General features: G+C 34.5%; 1 protein-coding gene across 12 annotated transcripts in view; it reads right to left on the bottom strand.

Moving 5' to 3' along the window:
* FER (FER tyrosine kinase) overlaps positions 1-24822 on the bottom strand; it is a 466879-nt gene that overhangs the window by 255399 nt on the left and 186658 nt on the right. For all 12 annotated transcript variants that reach the window (XM_019940802.3, XM_033853080.2, XM_073802380.1 and 9 more), the window contains one exon: positions 7109-7201. In XM_019940802.3, the coding sequence (XP_019796361.1) occupies positions 7109-7201 (93 nt within the window). The remainder of the gene's footprint in view (positions 1-7108; positions 7202-24822) is intronic.

Here is a 24822-nt window from a genome sequence, read left to right as displayed (position 1 = left end):
CTGGCAGTGGCGGGCTGCACAACCTCCCAACAGGGGAGGTGTGGATAGTGACCTGTGCTTGCACACAGGCTTCTTGGTGGCTGCAGCAGCAGCCTTAGCATTTCATGCCCATCTCTGGGGTCCACACTGATAGCCACGGCTTGAGCCAGTCTCTGGAGCTCGTTTATGCTGTGCTCTGAATCCCCTCTCCTGGAGCACCCAGAAACAATGGTCTCTTGCCTCTTCGGCAGCTCCGGACTTTTTCCCGGACTCCCTCCCAGCTAGTTGTGGTGAACTAGCCCCCTTCAGGCTGTGTTCATGCAGCCAACCCCAGTCCTCTCCCTGGGATCCGAGCTTCAGCTCCCAGCAACCCCCGGCCCCGGCGGGTGAGCAGACAAGCCTCTTGGGCTGGTGAGTGCTGGTCAGCACCGATCCTCTGTGCAGGAATCTCTCCCCTTTCCCCTCCACACCCCTGTTGCTGGCTCTCCTCCGTGGCTCCGAAGCTTCCCCCCTCCACCCCCCACAGTCTCTGCCAATGAAGGGGCTTCCTAGTGTGTGGAAACTTTTTCTCCTTCACAGCTCCCTCCCAATTGGTGCAGGTCCCATCCATATTCTTTTGTCTTTGTTTCTTCTTTTTTCTTTTGCCCTACCCAGGTACCTAGGGTCTTTCTTGCCTTTTGGGACGTCTGAGGTCTTCTGCTAGCGTTCAGTAGGTATTCTGTAGGAGTTGTTCCACATGTAGATGTATTTCTGATGTATTCCTAGGGAGGAAGGTGATCTCCGCGTCTTACTCTTTCGCCATCTTGAAGGTCTCCCCCCCAACTCCCGATTGCCTTTTTACGCACCTTCTCGGATCTCTAACAAGAGACACTATCTCTAGCAAGATATATTTTCTTAAAAGTCATTCATTTTTGGTCTCACACTTCTGCTTCCTCCACTACCTTCTGATTTCCCCTCACTTTGTTTTTTTTCCCCTGCTTTAGTTCCCTTACTCATCTTCTCTTTATTAGTAATCATTCTTTTTTCTTTATCTTTTTTATCCATTTACTTTTTCCAATTGTGCTTGTGACTTTGATTCATTCTCCCTCATCCCATCATATCACTGCAATTTTTTCTACAGCTTTATTTTTTCTGTATCAAATATCCTTACCTTAATTTCATGCAATATTACATATAAAATGTGCCACAGTATCAACAATAACATTTTAGTCCATTAACTATTCAGTGCCAATGTTATACTACACATCTCAACTAAAACTATTACCAGATCATTCTAATGAGTCAGTATGAAATCATAGCTCAGTAAATTTAAACACTTATCATCAAGTTGGGATTTCGTATATAGAATATAGCGTCATTCTGACATGATGTGGGTTATTTGTTTTAAGCATTTGAGCAAACACATAAAAGTACAGATTTACTCTCTATATAATGAAATTAAAGAAAATAAATCCTGATAAGCTCTTCTTGAAAAATTATGTATGATAATACTAGTGATTCAAAACTTGCAACTCTGAGAATAATATTTAGTTTTCCTAAACATGGCTAACTATATTGGAGAATTCAGTGTATTTATGTCAGGGATATGATGTAAGAAATTTAATTTTTATTTTCTGTTGTTTCTCATTTTTCTACATCTGAGTGTCTGGGCTAAATAAATAAATACTATGACCTTCAGAATAAAGGAAGACAACCAAGGTTTAAAATACATAATATTTAAGCTGAACTTAACAACACGCCTTGTCAGAAGAAGTACAAGGTTGTTCTGCTAGACACAAAGGAAAACACTAAAAAAAATAAGCAATTTATTATGTTATGAATGAAAATAACTACATTGCCCTATGCCAATGGTGGAAGCCAAGTGTTACAATACCAACATGATAACTGACATACAACTTAAACACAGCTAAATGATAGTTTGCTAATTTTCTAAATAGAAGCAAATAAACAAATCTTATTTACTATATTATTATATATAATGGATGCACATCTTTATTTTTCAGTATTTTTATTTTCTAAATTCAAATGCAAAGTAATTCAAAAATTAAAATAAACTATATGTCAACAGAATCCAGAAAAATATTAATTTTAAAGAGACAAAAGAATAGTAATTCTTCTGACATCTAAAGAACAATTATCTGGAGCAAAATGTGCTTTATTCTGGTTTTAAAGAACATTTTTCAAAGAGTGCTACTATTATAAGGGTGTTCTGTACTCCACAGATCAGTGAACAGCTAGTACTCACAAGGGGCTGTAAGATGGAACAAACTGTTTGCTCAGCCACTTATAACAAAAATTCTGCAGTAAAGCAATGGCTCTGGAGAAAGGGCAGTATTCTTGACATGACTAGAACAGATCTCATCAAATATATTGTGGTTTGAAAGATTTTCAATGGAAATGGACCCTCTTGATTGCCAGTAGGCTTTCAGATTATACTATGAATCCTGTCTAACACCTCTGTCCTTGACTTCAGAAGCAGTCTAGGAGAAATAGTCCTCAATGCAAATTTATAACCTCCTGAAGCATGGAAAGATGCTGGCTGTGGAGCAGACCTCAATACGTGGAGGTACTATGGATAGGTTATTTAACTCTTTTAGTACAGTGGAAAAAAAAGAAAACATGCTTGGAGCTGACATCAGATACTGTATTCAGTTAAAGACAGATTCATCTAAAGCTAATTATCTAACATTCTTCCTTCTAGCGACACTGTTGATCAAAGTGTTCCATTAGACTTTCTTCACAGATAGCTCTACATTTTAGTCACACTGTAAAAAAATGGTAAAATAAGTAGCTATGATAAGTTCAATGGGAATATTATCATGATTAATTCATTCCCCTATGTATAATGCAATTAATTGTTTTATTTTATCTAAAATTATGCTCTCTAGTTCCAATTTTTGTATGTTTATTTGAGTAAAGAAACAGTGATTTCATAGTTGCTGCTTTTTTAAGATTTTAAATTAAATATGCTTACACACAGAAAAAAAATGAATTTGGATGTCTACCTCACACCATACACAGCTATTAACTTGTAATGGATCAAAGACCTACATGTAAAAGCTAAAACTATAAAACTCTAGAAGGAAACACAGGTGAAAACTGGCATGACCTGCATTAGTCAATGGTTTTTTAGATACAACACCAAAAGCATGTGAAATGAAAGAAAATTAGATAAATTGGACTTTGGTAAAATTTAAAACTTTTGTGTGTCAAAGAACATTACCAAGAAAGTGTAAAGACAATTCACAAAATGAGAAAAATTTTTTTTCAAATTATATATCTGAAAAGGGGCTTGTATCCTGAATATATAAAGAACTCATAACTCAACAATGAAAAATACCACCAATTAAAACGTGTGCAAAGGATATGAACAGTAATATCTCTGAAGAACATATGCAAGTGACCAATAATCACATTAAAAGATGCTCAACATCATTAGTCATCAGGAAAATGCAAATAAAACTACAATGAGATACCACTTCATATTTACTAGGATGCCTATAATTTTTAAAAAATGTAAAAATAACAAGCGTTGAGACTGTAGAGAAATTGGAAAACTCATGCATTATATACATTGCTGGTGGGAATGCAAAATGTTGCAACCACTGTGGAAAACAGTTTGGCAGTTCCTCAAAAACTTAAACATAGAATTACCACACAACCCAGCAATTCCTCGGTATATAACTGAAAGAACTGAAAACATACATTCACTTAAAAACTTGCATGTGAATGTTCATTGCAGCATTATTCATAATAGCCAAAGGTGGAACAACCCAAATGTCCATCAGCTGATGAATGGATAAACAATATATGATAAATCCATACAAGGGATTATTCAGTCATAAAAAGGAATGAAGTATTGATACATGCTACAACATGGATGAACCTTGAAAACATTCCATTAAGTTGAAAGAAACTAGACAAAAAAGGTCACATATTGTGTGACTCTTTTTATGTGAAATGTCCAGAATAGGCAAATCCATAGGGATGAAAAATAGATGAGTGATTACCAGAAAATTGAAAGGGGGGGGAATTAAGACTAATTGCTAACAGAAATGCAGTTGCTTATTGCGGAGATTGAAAGGTTCAGGAATTCTATAGTGGTGATGGTTGCACAACATAATGAATATACTAAAACCACTGTGTGTACACTTGGAAATGCTGATTTTTGTGTTGCGTGAAGTATATCACAATAAAATAATTTAAATAGGCGTAAGTCTGCCATTTTGCAGGGTTTTTAAAAAATGTCTTTTATGAAGAAAAAAATCATTTATAGAAATTAAAAATTTTCCTTCCTCTATGTTACTTTTACCAAACTAGAATACTCCAAAAAATACTAAATTATGTCAGAAAAAAAATTTAAATTACAATTAAGGAGCCTCTAAATTTTATCCATCTTAGATTATCATACTTAATACCTGAAACCTTCACATTTGCAGTGACTTAAAACCTCAGTTAACCTCTGTAGTCGAGGGGAAAATCTTCTTCAAATAAATAGGATATCTAACACCTCACAGAAATAGTTCTGTACCTTTATTCATAGTGTACCACACATCATAAACTACAGACTATCTCAATCTTTTTAGTTCATGAAATTTCTGAATAAATCAGGCAATATCAAAGGGCACTTAACTGATGGAGATAATGATTGCCTTAATCATGAAGATAAAAATGTGATCAACTGGGGGAGGAAGTGACCGTTCCCTAGAATTCTCAATTAACAGAGGGAACATATTCTTAAATGAAATGGGCATTTCATAGCTTCAAGGATGTTCATAAATTTATTAAAAACGTATATCTGAATGAGGCACATGTTTTGTGGGAAAGGCACTTCATTTCAGGTAAAAGCAGTTTGTAAATATCAAATGTTAACCTATACCAATCACTGTTAATTTAGTAATTTTACTGAAGAATAAAGTAATTTTATTCTTCAGTAAAATTACTTAAGAATTTTATTAAGTAAAATTACTTACAATAATTTTACTTTTAAGTGGAGAAAACAATATGCAAATACTTTCAGATATTCAAAAAGTTATGGTTTATACCAATTAATTATGAAGAAAGTGGAGAAAACAATATGCAAATACTTTCAGATATTCAAAAAGTTATGGTTTACACCAATTAATTATGAAGACTGTACATACTATACCTGACACACTTTTAGGAGTGCCAACCCTATACAACTTCATCTTAATGAACAAATAGGATTTTTTTAATTTTAGATGTAAATTAGTGTGTCTTGAAAGAAAAAACCTCTCTCGTCCTCAGATCAATGCTGATTTATCAAAACTGCCTCTGTCTAGAGCCAAAAGCTGAACTTCCATAACAATGAACTTCAAAGTAATGTAGGGAAAAAAACAAACATGGGAAATGGTACCCCATTCCCATAGAATTCTTATTTTTCTGTCATTAGCTAAACTTTTTAAGCTCTAAATTCCACTCTCCTACATTTCCATCTAAAAATAAAACTAAAGGAAACCTTGAGTTTATAATGAGCCTTGGCTCTCAAGTATTTCAGACATTTTACTCAAGTCAAGCTTGATCTCTAACAGCACACAGGAAGAAAAAATGGTGGGGGACACCTTTCACAAATCAGCTATTAGGTGCTGGCACAAAGACCTCTGACCTAAGTGAAATAAAGGTGAGTTAATTACAACTTAATTATGTCCTGTGTTTCACTGACTCATTTTAATGTTAAATAATTTTATAAACGGTTCACTGAGGTATTTGAACATTTCTTCTCAAGAACTACATTTGTTTTTCTTTTTTAAAAAACTGTTTTTAAATATTTCCTTTTTTAGACCTGTTTTTCTTTTTTCTTCTAATAAAAGTTATCAAAAGACTCTCTTCATAGAGTCTCTGAAACTTCTTATAAACTCTTAATCAAGTCTCCTATACTTTATTTTGACTGTCAAATCATAACAAAACAAGTCCTATGAACTAGTATTTATCTGTAAAGTTGTAAATTTAAGAAAACAAAAGTAGGAGATAAGATTTGAAAGAGACTTACTCTATCATGTAGCTCTTGCCCATAATTATTTTCATTTTCACTTGCTATTTAATGCCATATGAGATGGTCTGCATTAGTTCTACTCCCATAGAACACTTCAGCATATTGGAAGTGACAATGGCAGCATCAAAGGTTAAAATCTATCTCTTTTACACAAAAATATAATTTCCTGCTTTTTTGTTAATTAAAATACTTGACGCTTTGCCACAATTGTACATAAAAGATTGTTGCCTGAGTGGAATAAATATGGGAACATGTGTTTTATATTAAAAAGGAATTAGAGCAAATAAATCCAAAATGTGAATGGACATTTAACTAATCTAAGCTTAGGAAACACTTTTTTTTTCTAAATAAGAGGAGGTCACATTGTCTTAGCTGAACTTTTAAAGAATAAGAAATGATATTAAGATATTATTCTGTAGAAACTTCACAAGATGGGGGGAAAAGCATGTAATTAATTTGTATTGAATATTGTTTTAACCATCATTCAATAAAATACTATTATAAAGCTCTACTGTGAATGAGGCATGGCTAGAATAAAAAGTTTGATAATTTAGTTTTATAGGTCATGAAGTAAGAAAAATACTTTATAATTTTATATATAAATGAGATAAGAATATTTTTTATCTTGCTTGCCTATAGCTGCTATTACTAGGGATAATTAATATTCTATGCATTACTGCGATGTGCCTAGCCCAAATTTCAAACGGACTTCAATTATCTAATTAAAATGTTCTTAAAGATATGAACACACATATAAACTGATACATTTTAAAAATACATATACAATAATCCCTATTATAAAAACATGTTTTACTGTAAAAGAAACTTGTTTATATTTTTCTTCTAATAAAGCCCCAAAGTACATAAAATACTCCCTGTAACTACTTATATGTAGTACAGAAAATCTACAATACAAGTTCCTTTCCTGCCTACATCACTGTTACTAGGGGTTTTAATATACACATATATACACAGACTCATATGCCCACAAAAAGTTAAATTGTGTACTTACCTTTCCATTCATAAATACAAGTTTACATATTATATTCATTGGTATATCAGAAAGAAGGTAGACAATGACTATTTTCAGTAGCATAGAGAGTTCATCCTACTTACTGTTGAAGAGCCCAGTGCAGACTTTGGAGACCTAATGATTCCAGCAATTGAATGACGAATAGACTCAAATTTGGACAGCCTCTCCTTCCTTTCCTGGAGAGATTAAGAAAGAAGCCTTCAGCAGTAGTAAACTGTCTAGTATATACACAGTTATGCTGGGTATTTTGGTATTTATCCACAGCTTATGTCCATCCACTCTGTCTTCCAAGTAAATAAAATGTAAGCTTCCTAACATTAAGAATGAAAAATAACCAAACGCATATGAACTCTATAGCATTTTATTTTCCTGGTCCCTCAATAAATGTCATGATTTGGGGAAAAATAAGAAAGAAATAGAAATTCATGAGATGAGAGGAAACAAGAAATGCTAAGGAAACACAGAGAAAACCAAATATTAGCGCTCAGAGGAAAAAAAAAAGACACAGCTAGAAGGAACCAGTCTAACAGAAAATTTCAGATAGTACTGTAGTTGTGACATATTATTCATAAATTTAATTACAAAGCAACTGCTGTATATGCCTTACTCCCCACTCTTCCATTCTCCACATCTTGGCTATACCTTTTTAACAGTTTTCGCCTTCCCAAATGTTTTTATTTCAGAAGATTTCTCAAGCACTAGAAATAGATTTAAAAAAAAATCCCAAACACCCCAGCTCTTCCAAATGACAGTCTATTTAGGTGCCACGGTAATTAAAAATGAACAACTTTAACCAAAAAGCACACAACAGTTCTCAAAGCAAGGCTCTTAAAGGAGGCACTAAGGTAGAAACAATAAGGTTATTGATGTCAGAAGGGAAAAAGGGTATAAGTCTGGGCAAATCACTTAACTATTGTGGCTCTTAAGTTTCCATATCAGTAAACAGGAGGACACTGGACTATATAAAAATCTTCATCTCAAAAAATTTGTGACCATTGTTCAACTCCCCAATCATTTGCATTGCATTGATTATTGATGAAACTTTCATAGAAGAGCTCCACTGCATCAGGCTGGCAACCAGAGTTACTCCCCTTAGGACAATTAGTTATATCCTGCCTGAGGGTACCCTCAGAACTTGTTCCCCAATGGAAGGATGAACTACGGAGAGTGAAAGGTAACAATGGAACACTTTTTTGTTAATAATAGCTTGTTGAAGCAATAACCATATATTATTTCTTACAGACTTCCGTAAATAAACTCAATCTAATAACATTATTAGAAGAACAATGAAAGTGATTATTTGGCCCTGTAGGAACAGTCAGATACTTATTTAAGTCAGTAGGCAATAAGATTCAAGAAAAAGATAACATTCATGCTCAAACTCCAGGCTGAGGGCCAAATATCTCTGGGACTACTTATGCAAAGCAGCCATGAAATTTGGAGGGATTTTGCGAGAAATAACTACAGGGAAATTATAACGCTAGAGAAGATTGTCTCCTGAAAAAAATTCTCAACTGTTGATAACTCTATAATATAAATGAAATACTTCAAATATCAATATGTCCTTCATAAAACGAATGCATTTATAAATAAACAAATAACTTAGTCTTTTGCAGATATTGATTTGCTGGAGAGAATGAAGGATACACAGTTTCTATTCCCATCCCATCACGGTATACAATTTAAGTATAAAACAGTTTCTAATTGATTTATTTTAGCAATTGGGTTCTGACTGAAGAGAAACCATTTTAGAAGTATTCACTGTCTAGTAACCTAGTTTGTCATGCTGTCTTTTTTTCTTTGATGCTTGCATATTAAGAACATTTATTAAAAGAAAGCCCCCTTGCTAAGTCAAGCATTTTCATATTTTGAAATAATGAAATTGGAAACTAAATGTGCAAAAGGAACATTTGAATGATTAAGATTTTGTCTTAAAATAATGATGCTAAGGAAATTTATAGTAAAACAGAATGGAGTTCAATGAAACCTAGGTTGTAAAGCTTTCTGTCATTCTTCCTGCTTTCTTGACTCTGTATCTTCTTAAATGATTTCTCCAGGGACATAAATCCCAAGCCTCAGGATATAATCAGCTCCCTCCCTGTTCAATATAGAAATATAATTCATGTTCCATGGAGATTTTCTCAAATGTATGAGCAAAAACGTATTATAATTCTTTTAATAAAGTATCCAGTAGTGCAAGATGTACACCAAACAGTTTCCTTTTGAGCACCTCACTGACTCAACAATTTAAGTACTAATAGATTTTGCTCAGTAAGCAACTGTGCATTTCAATTTTTTAAAACTTCCGTACTATGAGTTAAATTATCAAGACATCTTAACTGAAATTCTTCTTTTAAAACAATTAAGGGATATAATAATAGGGCAGTACATTTATCTTCTTTGCTTAAACTAATAAATTATTAAACAAAGAATACATTACGATGAGAATGAAAGTATTTCATTAGAGGTCCCTATGTCTAGTAATCAAGGCACTTTACCAATTTCAGCCACACCCTCACGAAGCTCATTATTCTATTTAACAAATTATTCATTTTTCATCATTATTATTCATTATTCCCAAGCTCATTATTCTATTTAATAAATTATTTTGAACAGATCAAAATAATCCCTTTGCCATTACCTGTGTAAGCTGAACATATCTTTCTCACAGCAGCTTCCTTATCTCTCCTCCCTCTTCCCTCTCTGCCTCCCATTTTCCCTTCTTTTCTCCTCCCTCTCTCCTTTACCATAATGAATGCTAATAATATTAGCTATTATTATTATTTGGGTTTTACTAATATTGACAAGGACATTTGGGCTGCTTCCATCTTTTGGCTATTGTGAATAGTGCTGCTATGAACATTCGTACACATGTACTTGGGTATCTGTTTTCAACTCTTTCAGGGATTTATCTAGGAGTGGAATTGCTTGGTCATATGGTAATTCTACGTTTACCTTTTTGAGGAACAGCCAAACTTCTTTCACAGTGGCTGCACCACTTTACGTTCCCACCAGCAACGGATGTGCCTTCTAACTTCTCCACATCCTCACCAACACTTATTATTTCTGTTTTTCTGATTATCATCATCCCAGTGGTTGTAAAGTGCTGCTTGCCTTTATTTTTTTAAGGATATTTTCACAGGATATAGAATTAAAAGTCGATGGCTTTTTTTTTTCTTCTAGCACTTTGTCTTCTGGTCTCCATTGTTTCTGGTATGAAGTCAGCTAGAATTCATGTCATTACTCCCCTATACATAATGTTTCTTTTTTCTCTCACTGCTTTTATAATCAACTAGGAAATAAGTACATGTAATTTTTTTTCTTTTAATTATCCTGCTTGGGATCTGTTAAATTTCCTGGACCTGTGGGTTGAAAATGTTGGAAAACACTTAACCATTGTCTCTTCAAATATGTTTCTACTCCCACCTCCCTCTCTCCTTTCTTCCCTAGATTCTAATTACATGTATGTTAGCCCTTTTGATATTACCCCATGATCTCAAACAGTCTATTACCTATTTTTCTCTTTTTGCTTCTTTGTGAATACTTTCTGTCAACCTGTCTTCAAAGCTCACTACAATTTTCCTCGCTGTGTCCAGTCTACTGACAAGTCCATCTAATGAATTGCTCAGCACTGATACTATATTTTTCGTTCTAGAATTTCTATTTTTTATAGCATCCACATTGCTGCTGAACTTCTCCATCTTTTCATATACACTGTCTATCTTTTCTATTAGATCCCTTAGTATTTTTGTAAAAGCTACTTTAAAGACATTGATAATTCCAATACCTGGGCCATCTCTGAGTCTGCTTATTTTCTTAGCTGTGGGTCACATTTCTTACTTTTTAGTGGACCATATAATCTTTGATTGTGTGCCAGATGGTTTGTATAAAAAAACAGTAGAATCTGAATTCAATAATATTTACCTCAAGAAAGAGGCACACATACTCCTTTTTTCTGTCAGGCTGCTAGAATTGGGGCTGTAGTTAATAAGTTGGGCCTTGCCTCTGCTGCTGCTCTGGTTTGAATTAGTTCACCACCAGCTTCAAATATTTGGGGCTAGATCAAGAGTTTTTCTTCAGCTACGAGTGGAATCTGAGCCCTGGCAAGATTCCAGCACCCTCTTTTTTGGGAGGGGTGTGGGATAGGTGGGCACTAGGGAGTTCTCTTTACTCTCCAGGCTCACCCACTACTTTATATATCTAAGATAACTTTCTACCCTAAGATAACTTTCTACCCTCCTTCCTAGCCTTTGGAAAGCCATTGCCCTGTACTCTGTGAAGACCCAGAATTCCCTGAAGAGAATCAACTTGGGAGGGATTTCGTATTTTCTTCTGTTGGTGAAAATCCAGAGTGCTCAGTCCTCCTGTCCAAAAGCCTCAGACACCACCCACCCCCCAACAACAGTGCACCACCTTTTTGGTGCAGGGAGAACTTCATTTGGAGTATCTTTCTCAAGTCTCCTTCTCTGATTCTCTGCTCCACTTGGTGAAGACCCTTGAGTAAATGCTGGTGAGTGGATGCTGCCTCACTCTGTGGGGAGGGCTCCTCCAGATTCTAATCTGTCACACCAGCCTACACACTGTTCTTTCAAGCTTGTTAAAAGCTTGTTGAGTTGACTTCTTATTCCCTTCGATGGAAGTTTCCTCTTATCACACAGTTCCACCAAGGATGGAAGTAGTCACAGGTTTTTTGTTTGTTTGTTTTTTGGTTTTGTTTTTGTTATGAAAGGCTTGCCACTTTCTGGACTTTGGTTCATTTAGGTTTCTTTCTGTCCTCAGATCCCTGATGAATATTTTTTTTAACCATTATTTTGTACTTTATCCTCCTTATTTTGGTTATGAGGTAAGAATGAACATCTCTTATGACTTTCTATATTCAAACAGGATGCAGCACTCATATGTATTTTATTAAGACAAGTAACCTACCCGTCATAATTTTATTTACCTTTATTCACAAACCAAGAAAATAAAAGACACAATTTAAGGGTCTTCAGTATGACAAAGAAGCCATTAATTTATCAAAAGTTACAGACTTGAATTTAACTACCATTTTCTAAAGCAGTCAATTATCACAACAGGCCTTTAAAGACTATGTTCCTCAGAAGATTATTTAAAGGGTTAAACTCTAGACATCACAAAAATTTTTCTTGTTATTCTGTTTTGGTTTTCTTGCTTTTTGGTTTTTTGTTTGTTTTCTTTTGATTGCTCTTGGGGGGTAGGGGAGATGAAGTTTATTGGTTTTATATTTTCTGCAGAGGACCTCACAAGGACACCATAAAGACTACTATGTACATATTTCATTTCTGTAAAGATTTTAAGTTTCCAACTTTATCTAAGAAGTTTCATGAATGGTTTTACTGTTTGATATTTTCATACTGCACATGTATCAATAATCCTCTTATCTGTTCAGAGCTCCTTTTGTTACTGGAACTAATAACTGAGAACATTTCAAGTTTCAAGGCCTCAGTCAAGACTTTATTAGAATGGAATCAGCAACTGCAGGACCCAAAAGAAAATCATGACTTAAGTAACAAAAAAGAATAAATTTTAAAGAAAGGAATGTGGCGCTTATAATGTTGCGTTTCCATTATCAGCAAATAAAATCCAACTGGGAAACCTGTTTTAGAAAGAAGTCAGTTATGTTCTAAGCATTTGTCTCACCCTCAACCCCTTTCTAAGAGAAACTTCCACACTATGGGATTGCTGGTACCACCTGCCTGAGAATGAAGTTAATAGATAAAAGTTGAGAAATGAAGACAGACAAATTCTTGATGACATGGTTTGAATTTCCGGATATATCCAGTTATGTGAGTGGGTAAACTCTCTTTTTTGCTTTAACTAATCTGCCTTATTTGACTGCTACATAGAATGAATACAGCAGGCCTTCCTAGAATATCCATGAGTAACTGAAGATTTCTAATAAACGATTACAAATATCACAATTGTCACTAACAAAATAATGCACTAACATTTTTAATGTTTTGGACACATATTTACTTTCAACAGGAGAATAAATATTTTAATATTGAAATACATTAACATAAATGTAAAAATTATTTGCAAAATAAACACTTACTATGCTGTGATGATTACTCTTACTTATTCCCATTACTTAACAGTTTCAGCACATGACACACAAAATAACTGCTCAACATGTTGGTGAAAACCCTAGTTTAGATGGTTATTAATAGATGTTATATTACAAAAGGTTCAGTAATTCCACAGATTTTGGAAATGCTCAGTTAAACAAATTTAAACAGATTTCTTAAATGCAACATGTCTCAGAGCCTCAATAATGCATTAGTACATGCACTCTTTTTTTGGAAGAAATATTATTCTGCAAAATTCACTTCAAGAAATGCTGTCATGAGGCTTTCATTATGAGGCAGTAGGAGGGAAAACATTCTCCTCCACTTTACATCAGTCATGGCTTTTTCTTGGACATTATCTTCACATGTAACAGCTCCAAATTAACTAATTCCAGCTCCCCTCTTTCTGGCCACAAGCACCTACCCCATTGGTTTGCTTTCACCAGTTCCACTGTAACCATTTTCCAACATCACTGAAACCCTAAGGCTCTGAGTCTCCTAATCTCTCCCAATCAATCACCTGCTCATTTCTTCTCTTCTTTTTCTAACTGAGATGCCATGACACATCATTTCACTGACACTTTTGCCAATATTCTAAATTCCCTTGCTCTCCTGTCTCTTTGTTGTCCCCAGGCAGCAAACCCTAATGGTGGATTGATTCAACTTTCTGCATTCAGCAACTCACCACTGCTGGGGAGAATCACGTGATTATTACTTCAAAAGAGCCCTAAATTTCTGACATACTATGAAAATTCTCTGGCCAACTCTCTTCTTAACTCTCCCACTGCCGTTGTCAACCATTTCAAACCTTTCTTACTTTTCTCGTGTCTAAAACCACCTTGTTCTACCCTCTACAGCTTCTTTAGAAGGAAGCTACAAGCCAGCAACTCCTTCAACTTCCCTTTTCAAATCTACAAATCCATTCCTTCTCTTCCCATGGAAACACGAAGCTGTCTCTCTCCCACCAAGGGTGACCACTCTACTTGTACCTCATCCCTTCCTGTCCTCCCAAGGACTTTACACCTTAAAAAAAACCTAATAGATTTCTCTTTGATGTACTGTCCCATCAGCTTTTATATTTAAGTTGCTCTCATAGGAAAACAAGTAAGAGAAAGGAGGTGGGAGAGAGAAATGAAGAGAAGAAAGGATGAACCTTTCCCTTTACCACACATCCTGCTCCAGCTACTGCTTGCTCTTTACAAAAAAAAAAAAAAAAAAAAAAAATCCCTAAAAGAGTTATCTATGTAAGCTAGAAATCTCAGGACCAAGTCTCTATTCCTATACAATAGGCACTAATCTGTTTAAATTAATAAAGCATCCATTGCATATACTGGTATTTTCATAAATTCATTCACTATTTCATCATTAGGCAATAAGCAGAGCAGAATCAATAAGTGATGAAGAGCATACTGGCCTAGAACAGTCAATATGTAACTCCAAATATCATACTTACTATCAGGAAGAACTCTGATTAGGTGTCATCGTCCAAACTACAATTTTTCAGCTGAAAATTTAGAGTGGGTATTCATCAAGTAACCATATCAATGGTTTCACAAAATTATTAAAGGTACAATAATAGTACAATAATTCTAAATATTTAAAATTGTATTTTTTATTAAGCAAAATTACTACATGGGAGAAAAAGTTTAGAGATAATGAGAATTTGAAAATTCCCTAAATCCCCTTGTTCCTACTGAGTTCTCCAGAGATTTTATAACTAGCGTTGTCTATCTCTGTCCTTATAGAGGAAACCTTAATTTATACCTATTGTAAATGCACATAGAAAATATAACAACAAAGAAAGTATAGCCCAGAAACACTAATCATATTTTCATCCATCAGTTTGAGGTAAAAACTCTGTATAGCTCTCTGAGTACAGAGATGACTGAACCTCAAAATAACGCCTTTCCAGGAAGGTTTCCTGTAGTTATCTCACTCAGAGCAAAATTTCATGAAGATTCTAATAAAAGTACCTGAAAGGTTCTAAATGGTGTTTAAATTTTTATTCCTGATGAATTTTTTACCCCACAACATTCTTTTTGGCTTTGATTATATACTTTCTATTTCAATATATAACTAGAGTTAAGAAGTGATTTGTTCAATTGGAGTGGCAGCCCTAAAAATTGAGAGGCTATATTTTATTAAAATAATGGCCAAAGGGAATGTCAAATGTCTTGACTAAACTTCCCTAGGTTTGCCTGACCTACACATTTTAGAAAGCACAGCTTTTAAAGGCACCAAGATTGTTCTTCACTGTCTTCATTCCTTAGGCAAGCTAACTCTCCTGTTTCAAGATACACATTGGAAATATTTTCTCCTTGCCAAGCATTAACTTCCTACCTTACAAGTGGCTGCAATGTGTTTTATCTGAGATTCAGAAAAGTTTATACAGAAGAAAATTTTCTTATAAAGGGGAAGGAAAGCTGATACAAATATTTGTAATGTCTGGTAGCAATCAGATGGATTCACAACTTCTCAGGATGGGTAAGGAAAAGAGGAAGTGGTTTACAGCCAATCTAGGTCTATTTAACACAAATAGCTATGCTGAAAGGTACATAGCAAGCTCAGCAGTTATTTTGTTTTGTTCTGTTTTTACATATCCAAGAGAATTAGAATACTACTATATAAGTGTAGGGCATTTGATTCTAATCATACTTTCATGGCCTTAGACACAGTAAAAATTTTTCCAGAGCCTCAAAAGACTATTTAGCCATATTCAGAGATTCTCAGAAGACAAAATTCTCAGAAGACAAAAAATGAAAGCATTTCACCCCCACCCCCGCTTAAGTCATGATAAGCTCACAATTCACATTTAAAATTCGAAGAGCATAAAGAACTTTATATCTAATGGATATGAAGCTGAAAGAAGACAGGCATTATATTGAAGATTAGAAAAAGTAAGACAAAAATATCAATGATTTCCTTGGCCATAGAAGTCATTGAAATTATACGATTAGTCTGTAATATTTCTAATTCAGAATACCTTTGCATAGCTATACTTTATTCCAAGTAAAAACCTAATCTTTTATCGGTACTACTCAAATTGTAGTATAATATCTATGGAACTGACTGACAGATACATAATATTTTCATTTGAAATAATACCAGGAGAAACAGCAATTCAATAAAGGATGAATCTTAATTAAACAATAATCCTCTTTATCAAAGGATAAAGAAAAAAGATTATCTCACCAAAAAAAAATTTTTTTTTTGATCTTAAAAAGGAGTCTGGAATTTTCCTCTCATTAAAAAATAAAACAAACAAACAAACAAAGAAAAAACTACCAGATACAATATGAAAGCATTATCATAAGTACCTTAGCCTACTTTCTTTCTGCTTCATGTGATAAAATAAAGCAGATGAGTTAATGGAGGAAGATTATACAAGAACAGCAGATAATTAGGAAGTACTCTATCAATGGATGAAAGACCACTGACACCCACAATGATCAATCTCAACATTGGGATAGAGGTCCAACTAAAATATACTTTATTTTCCACAGATCATTATCCTAACTTTTCCTTCCCTCTGAAACTTAGCCACCTGAAAGTGCTGATAGAAAAAAAAAAAAAATCAACTATATAACCATCTCTGCTTATTCCTTGTTATCCACTTGCTTCTCGTGTCACTGAAATTTTAATTTGCTCTCCCACATAATCTCAATGTTGCCAAACCCATTGGGTACTTTATTTGACTTTCCACAGAACGTTTCCCTGTTGACGACTCCCCTCTTTTCCCTAGGCTTCAGTAACATCACTGCCTCTTGGTTTTCCTCCTATCTGTCTGGTTGTTCCACTTCATTCTCCCTTACAACATTCTTTTTCTTTGCCTGCCCCTTAAATGTCAGGCACCCAACATTACCATCCTTGGTCCTCCTCTCTTGTCCCCCCCAAAATCAAACACATTTATCTCTATCACTTCAATTATCATCTGCATGCTGATGATGCCCAAAAGCTACATCTCTAGGCCAGACCTCCAACTAGAACTCATTATCCTTCCCCCAGTTCAATCTGCTTCTATTCCTATGAGCCTTTCTTTCGTGGCTAGCGCCAACAACTACAGAATTCCGAAGGCAGAAATCTGGAGGTCAGTCTTGGTATTCCTTCTCCCTCATATCCATATCCCATCAGTCACCAAATTCAAAAGTTTGTAAAATATCGCTAAAATCAGCCCCTTTCTTTCAGGACTCCCTGATGTGACTTCAGTTCAGGCACCAGCATTACTGCCCTCAATTGTTCTTTGCTCCTGTTCTCTATAAAGCCCCCAGAGTGGCCTTTGTAAAAAGGTAAATCAGACCATTTCACTCTGCTGTTTACTATCTTGAATGGCTCCCCCACTAAGTTCACAATAAAATCCCAATTCACACAAAAAGTTTTTTCTATAATATAGCTCCTACATACTTATTCAATCCCATCTCTCTCCACTTAACTTTTCATACCTATAATATGGTCATATATAAATACTGAAGATTTAGAATGCACCATATTTTCTTTTACTTAAGTGATACATGATGCTTCTTCCTTTTCCTGAAATACTATTCCAATATTTTTCTCTTTTTTTGCCCTGTCCACCTCTTATTCCTTCTTTAGGCCCAAAGCAGACTTTTACCCCAAGATCTGGCACTCTAAATCAAGAGTATTCTTTTTATGTCCTCTGACAATACCCAAGCTTTACTCTCATCACATTCTTGTTATAATTATCTGTTAACTTCACTGTTACCTGTTAACTTCAAGGAACTGTGGGCTCCTTGCGGACAAGGACTTTATCTCATTCAGCTTTGTATACAAAGCTGAGACAGTGCGTGTGACATACTGCACTCTCCAAAATGGCCTCAACAATATCTGCATCACACATGCCCTTCTTACCATAAAGACTCTGACTCTTCTTTCACTGAGAAGTGGGGCATATGTTCTCTCCACTTGATTTGGGGTGAGTATGTGACAATGGTGAAAGGGACATTACATGACTTCTGAGGCTAGGTCATACAATCAGCTTCCTTCTGGTTTTCTTAGAACATATACTCTTGAACCTAGGCACCTCAAGCTATAACAAACATCAAGCAACCCAGAGACAGATCTACAAGAAGATAAACAAGAGCTCAGTTGAACTTGCAGCCAGCAGCACCCAAACTGCAAGTCATGTGGGTGAACCACTTAGGAAGTGGATCCTAAGGCCTCTAGTCCAACTGTTACAGTTTATGATACGTGGAACAGAGATAAGCCTTCCCCACTGAACTCTTCCCAAACAGAGATTCATGAGCAAATGAATAATTGGTTGTTTTAAGCCTTTAAGTTTTGCAATGATCTGTTACATAGCAATAGATCATCAGAATAATGCCTGTCATAAAGTACACACACAGTGGATTATAGATATGCAAAACACGTACTAACACATATACATAAAGTTTGGTGAATCAATGAATACATTTTCCAAATCAATTTTACTCCATAAGTTAGATTTGGTGGACAGAGGAGAGACTGTTGCCAAATATTTTAATTAGAATAAAGTATCTTACCTTTTTTATCATTACAAAAACTGATTCAGAAAATCAAACACAAGAAATATATAAATCAAGGTAAATGTCCTTGTAATCACCACCCAGTTCAAGAAACAGAACTTTGCCAAATACTGCAGAAGGCCTCCAGGTGACAGACAGGTCCCAGTCACAACCACCTATATCCCTTCCTCCAAGGTTACCACTATCATGCCTTCCACAGTAAATCACGCACTTGCATTATTTTTAGTTTTTAGTGTGCATCCCTAGACACTATACTTTTAGTTTTGAACATTTTTAAAATTTTATTTAATGTATCTTTAAGCATCTTTTAATCAATAAGTTCCCTCTCCATCCCTATATTTTCCTTACAATTCAGCTGTTTAAAGACCGAGCCATTTTGGATGGACCTAGGGCCTGTCATACAGTGAAGTAAGTCAGAAAGAGAAAAACAAATATCGTATGCTAACATTTTATATATATATATATATATACATATATATATATAGAATCTAAAAAAAATTGGTTCTGAAGAACCTAGGGGCAGGACAGGAATAAAGACGCAGATGTAGAGAATGGACTTGAGGACACGGGGAGGGGGAAGGGTAAGCTGAGACGAAGTGAGTTAGTGGCATGGACATATATATACTACCAAATGTAAAATAGATAGCTAATGGGAAGCAGCTACATAACACAGGGAGATCAGCTCAGTGCTTTGTGACCACCTAGAGGGGTGGGATAGGGAGGGTGGGAGAGAGATGCAAGAGGGAGGGGATATGAGGATATATGTATACCTATAGATGATTCACTTTGTTATACAGCAGCAACTAACACAACAATGTAAAGCAATTATACTCCAATAAAGATGTTAAAAAAAAAAAAAGACCCAGCCATTTGACTCAGAGTTTTCCACAGCGTGAATTTGATGATTTCATACTCATGGGGCAGTCCAACATGACCTCTGTCCTCTTTTCTACAAACTGGCAGCTAGGATCAGAGGCTAGACAACGTCTGGTTCTCTCTTTTTGTGATGTTAGCTGCTACTGATGATCAATGTCTACATCCACTAAATCATGGGGTATTGTAAAATGGTGGTATTTCTTCAAATTCTATCATTTGTTTCCCATTTATTAGTTGGAATATTTCTATAAAAAGATGCTTTCCCTCATCAATTATTTGGTTAATCAGCAATTATCTGGTAATACAGTTCATATAGGAAAGGCAGGATAAATGTTTAACTGTTTTATATGGATATATTTTTTTAATTCAAAGTCTTTGAAACAAGAATTACAAACAAATCAAGATAAGTTTAAATATACTCATTAATGGAATAATAACAATGATGGTGGTGATTAAGGTAAATATAATCAAAGCGAATATATAACAAACTTTTTTAAAGGGCCCTACATATATTAACTCACATAATCCTTACAAACAACTTCATCAGACAAGTACTATTATTTTCTCTTTTTTAAAGATGAGGACACTGAAGCACAGTTAGTAAATGACTGAAACAAGATAGAGGCATGGGTAATGTCTTTATCAGCATTTAAAGGTGGTCCAGAAATAAACATACACATATTCTCAAGTTCACTGATGTATTTCTATGGAGTCTTATAGGGTTATCTCCATTTAGCACCATGATATTTAGCTATGTGACAAAGAGAAATGATTCCATAAAATACTTAGAAAGTAGATAATCAAGGGCTGACGCTACACTAAACCTAGCCCTACTTATCTATAACTCTTTTAAATTCTTTTCCTTGGTCATCTTCAACTTCCCATCTCTCTTTGGATGGGAAGTTTTAATTCAAGTAGATGTTTTAAGTTTTTTTCTTATCCCTAATTTGTCCAAATTCCTAATATGAAATTCAGTATACCAAAGTTCTTTTTCTGACTTAAGAAAATTTGTATTTACTTTTCTGGCTTAAAATAAGTTATTCCACCTTGGGCTTCAATTAAACTTATATTACAGTACCTAATGCATTGATATAAGCTAATAACTATGTTATTATAAAGATAAATTATAATTATTATTATGCAAAGGTTAACATGAGAAATTGGCTCTAAAATCTTTCATTGCAATAAAGTTTTCTAAATGTCTGCTGAGATAGAAAGTTCCAAAGATACTACATAAAGTAATAATCTCTGTATCAGAACAAAGTATTTTAACTGGGTCTCTACAATTTAATGTATACTGATATTTGCTCTACCATTTACTCATGTTTACTTGTAAAAATTATTCTTCAGAAGTCCATTTATTTGAATTACAAAAATACCATAATACTGGAAAAGATTTTAAAGAAAAATCAAGATACATAAATTAGATACTGGCTGGCATGTTATACATACTTCTCATTATTTTAAAGCTTTTACACAAGAGTGAACGAGTAAAATGTATAACAGAAACTACACCAGCCAATGGATACTTAGCAAATCAATTCAACCAGCAAAGTACTCAAGCACACTGAATCATCTGACTGGTAAAGATTCTTGAAAAACTAAGTTTAAGTAAAACTGTATTTTTAAAGATTCAAATCTGCTAGAAATAACTTTGGTTATAGAGTTTATCCTTAAATTCTTATAACCTTAACAAAAAGCATCGTTACTTAGATAATATGAGGTGTAAACAATTAAAAAGAACTCATTATTTTGAAATGCATGTTGAAGAGAGATAAAGAAATGAAACAAAGTAGGTTGCACAGATACAACGCTAATTATTTGGCCTAATACTAACCAGAATGCATAAGAGTATAAAGACAATGTTTTCTTAACCAGTTTTGCTTTTACATTAACGATACTTATATAAACCAGGACAGAAAAAAATGTACAAGTACATGGATTAAATCTCATGTGGCTAGTCTGGATGAGACCTATTACTGATACCATTTCATACTTCTCCCTTCAACAGGCATGTACCAGTTTATTAAAATTCATCTAACAGATAAATATAAGAAATGCAGAAATGCAACATGTAGAACATGTAAGTTAAGAGAACATGTAGTTCTCTTAAATAAGACATTTGTTACAGATTTAAATGAGAAATCTGTGTGGGATGGCTATTCGTGATTAGCTAACTGGACTATTCAAGTACAGTTATTACATTTACCAAATAATAATACATTTTCACTTGAGACTTAAACAATATTATCACTTTCTTCATACTAAGGGTAAATAAGTATACCAACGAAGAATGTCAATCTTCACAAATATAAATAATTAAATACAAGTGATCAAGATAAAAAAGGAATATTCTACTACATAGAATTAGCTCAAACATAGAGAAAGTATTCAATATACTTTTAGACATTGCATTATGAAGTTGCTATGATAGTCTATGAAAATTTAAAAACTATTACTAATAGGCCTACAAATGTATTTTCATATACAATTCTCAATTATACAATTTCCTAAACATTCATTACCATTCCCTGACTATTGACAAATGTTTATTTTGGCATGTAATATTAAAAATAAATTTTTAAAAATCTAAAAACTATATTTAAAATCTGCCTTTTTGAAAAAGAAACTATATTACCTAAAAAGACATGCTTAATGTTTTTGCCATAAAAGCAATAAAAAGATTAAAATAACAAATTACCAGCAATATTATATTGGCTGGCACATTTTTTTCTCTAAAGGGTTGGACAGGAAATATTTTAGGCTCCTGGGTCACATGGTATCTGTCACCCCTACCCAACTAGGCTGAAGCCTGTGTTCCAATAAAACTTTATTATGGACACTGAAATCTGAATTTCATATAAATTTTACATATCACAAAGTAGTCCTTCTTTCGATTTTTTTCAACCTTTTAAAAATGTAAAAATAATTCATAGCTCATAAGCCACCCAAATATAGACAGCAGGCCAGATTTGGCCCATGGGCCATAATTTTCCAACCCCTATTATGTCACTTAAATTACAGAAACTATACAACAAAGGCTATATAAGCAGTTGTTAAGAGGACAGATTCTACAGTCAGACTGGGGGCATTCGAATCCTAGCTCTCCTACTTGCAATCTATATCAAGTTGCCTAACTGTCTGTACATCAATTTCTTTCTCTATAAATTGAGAATAATAATAGTACTGCCTATTCGGAATAATAATAGTTCTGCCTAATAGGGTGGCTGTAAGGATTGAATGTGGCATGAAAAGGACTAAGCAAAGCTCCTAGCACCCAATAACTAGTTAACCCTCTCTAAATATGCTGCTGCTGCCATAATCAAAACACAGGAAAAGTTCTATCTCATAAAAGTACACATTATAATATGCAAAGGCATTCTACTTCCAAATGTCCACAGGTAAAATTAGAGAAAAATCTTTTAAAAAATAGTTATAACATTTCAGAACTGGGAGATACCATAAAACTAATCTTGTTTCACCAGAAGTTCAAAGATGTTTTTGGTTCAAGTCTGAGTTAAAGTCAAAACCAGGACTAGAATCAAGTGTCTCCATCTGTATTATGAGACCAGAAAGTCCTGTGTTTATTGTATCTTTGTAGCAATTTTGTAGACATTTATTGACCAAAATTTAAACAACATTCCTTTTTGAGGGGTTTGGAAAAGAGTATTTGGGAAGTATGAGGTCAGGGGCTGGCAAAAACTACTCCAGGCAGACAAAATAGCACAGTGATTAAAAGGAAAAATTTGGTATCAAAGCTGGATTTAAATTTTGCTGCTTGACCCACATAACCTTGGGCTAATTTATGTAATATTTTTGGGGCTCACAGAATAGGTACTCAAAAAATATTTGAATGAAAGGCCAAAAGAACTAGGCTTCTCTCAAAGTTAAGGGTCTCACCCACAACCAAAGCTTCAACTTTTGAAAATTTTCTTGATAATTAAAGAGAATAATACACAGCTGTAATGGGTTGGATGTGACACCCTCCCCCAAAAGATATGTCCACCCAGCACACCACATCTCTGTAAATGTGACCTTTCTTGGAAAAAGTATTTCTGCAGATATAAGTAAATTAAGGATCTCAAAATGAGATCTTCCTGGATTGTCCAGGTGTGTCCTAAATCCAAAGACAACCTTCCTTATAAGAAGACTTAAACAGAAGAGGAAAAAACACAGAAGAGAAGGCAATGTGAAGAAGGGAAACAGAGATTGGTGTGATGTGTCCACAGGTCAAGAAATGCCAGGGTTTGCCAGTAGCCAACCACCAGAAGCTATGAGGGAGACATGGAACTGTTCTCGCTCAGAATCTCCAGAAGGAACCAACTCTGCAGACACCCTGATTTTTAACTTCTGGCCTCTAGAACTGTGAGAGAATAAATCTATGTTGCTTTTAAGTCAGCAAGTTTGTGGTAATTTGTGAGAGCAGTCCTGGGAAACTAATATACAGCTGACAAAGAATCACTGAATATTTACCTTGTAAAGTGATCATCAGCTACTCTAAACATAAAAAAAAAAAATCACCCTTATATGAATTCTATTCATCAGGAAAACTGGTTAAAAATTGCATTATTCTCATAAATTCTATACAGTGAGATTAAAATGTGCATATATGCATTTTTTATTGTTCATTTCCCACTCCAGGTTTTAGAACCTAATCTCTGACCAGAGACAAAGTTGCTGACCAGCAACACCTTGCCCCCAAATCCACTATCAGAAGTACAGCTGCAGTCCCAAAGACAGTTTTTCTCAACAGGAACCCTGATAACTCCAGAAACCATACAGCAATATGCACAGCTCAGCAGTAGCAAGGTCACAGGACTGTCTCCCTCTGGCTCTTCATTCATTTACAGTACAGTAGCTGGAACAGTGGCTAACTTTTTTATTTGCCTTGCTAGCATCTATTTTCATACTAATTACCAAATGCGGTTTTCACATTTTGGGGTCCAATATTGTTTCCGATAATAAGGTGCCAGCAAAGAAAGAAGGAATTTCAAAGGCAACCAACTACTAAGAAAAAAAATAAGTTGATTAGTATAAGTTTACACAGATAGGACATGTAGTAAAAAGATTAACATTGAAAATAAGTATAAAAATTACTGGGCCATAGTCCTTATTCTATCACACTTTTTTCATGTTTTATATAGAATCAGCGTTAGAAGGAATCTTTCAAGCTAGAGATTTTTCTACTTCAACGTTTTCACTCATAACAGTTGAGAAAATGGAAATCAGAGTAGGTAAGATGACTTGACTCATGACACACATATGATGACAAAGCTAACTCCTTTTTCCACTGTAACACATGGCCTAGATTAC

The sequence above is a fragment of the Tursiops truncatus genome, chromosome 3 (assembly GCF_011762595.2).
Source record: "Tursiops truncatus isolate mTurTru1 chromosome 3, mTurTru1.mat.Y, whole genome shotgun sequence".
Lineage (NCBI taxonomy): Eukaryota > Metazoa > Chordata > Mammalia > Artiodactyla > Delphinidae > Tursiops > Tursiops truncatus.
The sequence above is the reverse complement of the archived record's forward strand: the minus strand, read 5'-3'. Positions and strand labels throughout refer to the sequence as shown.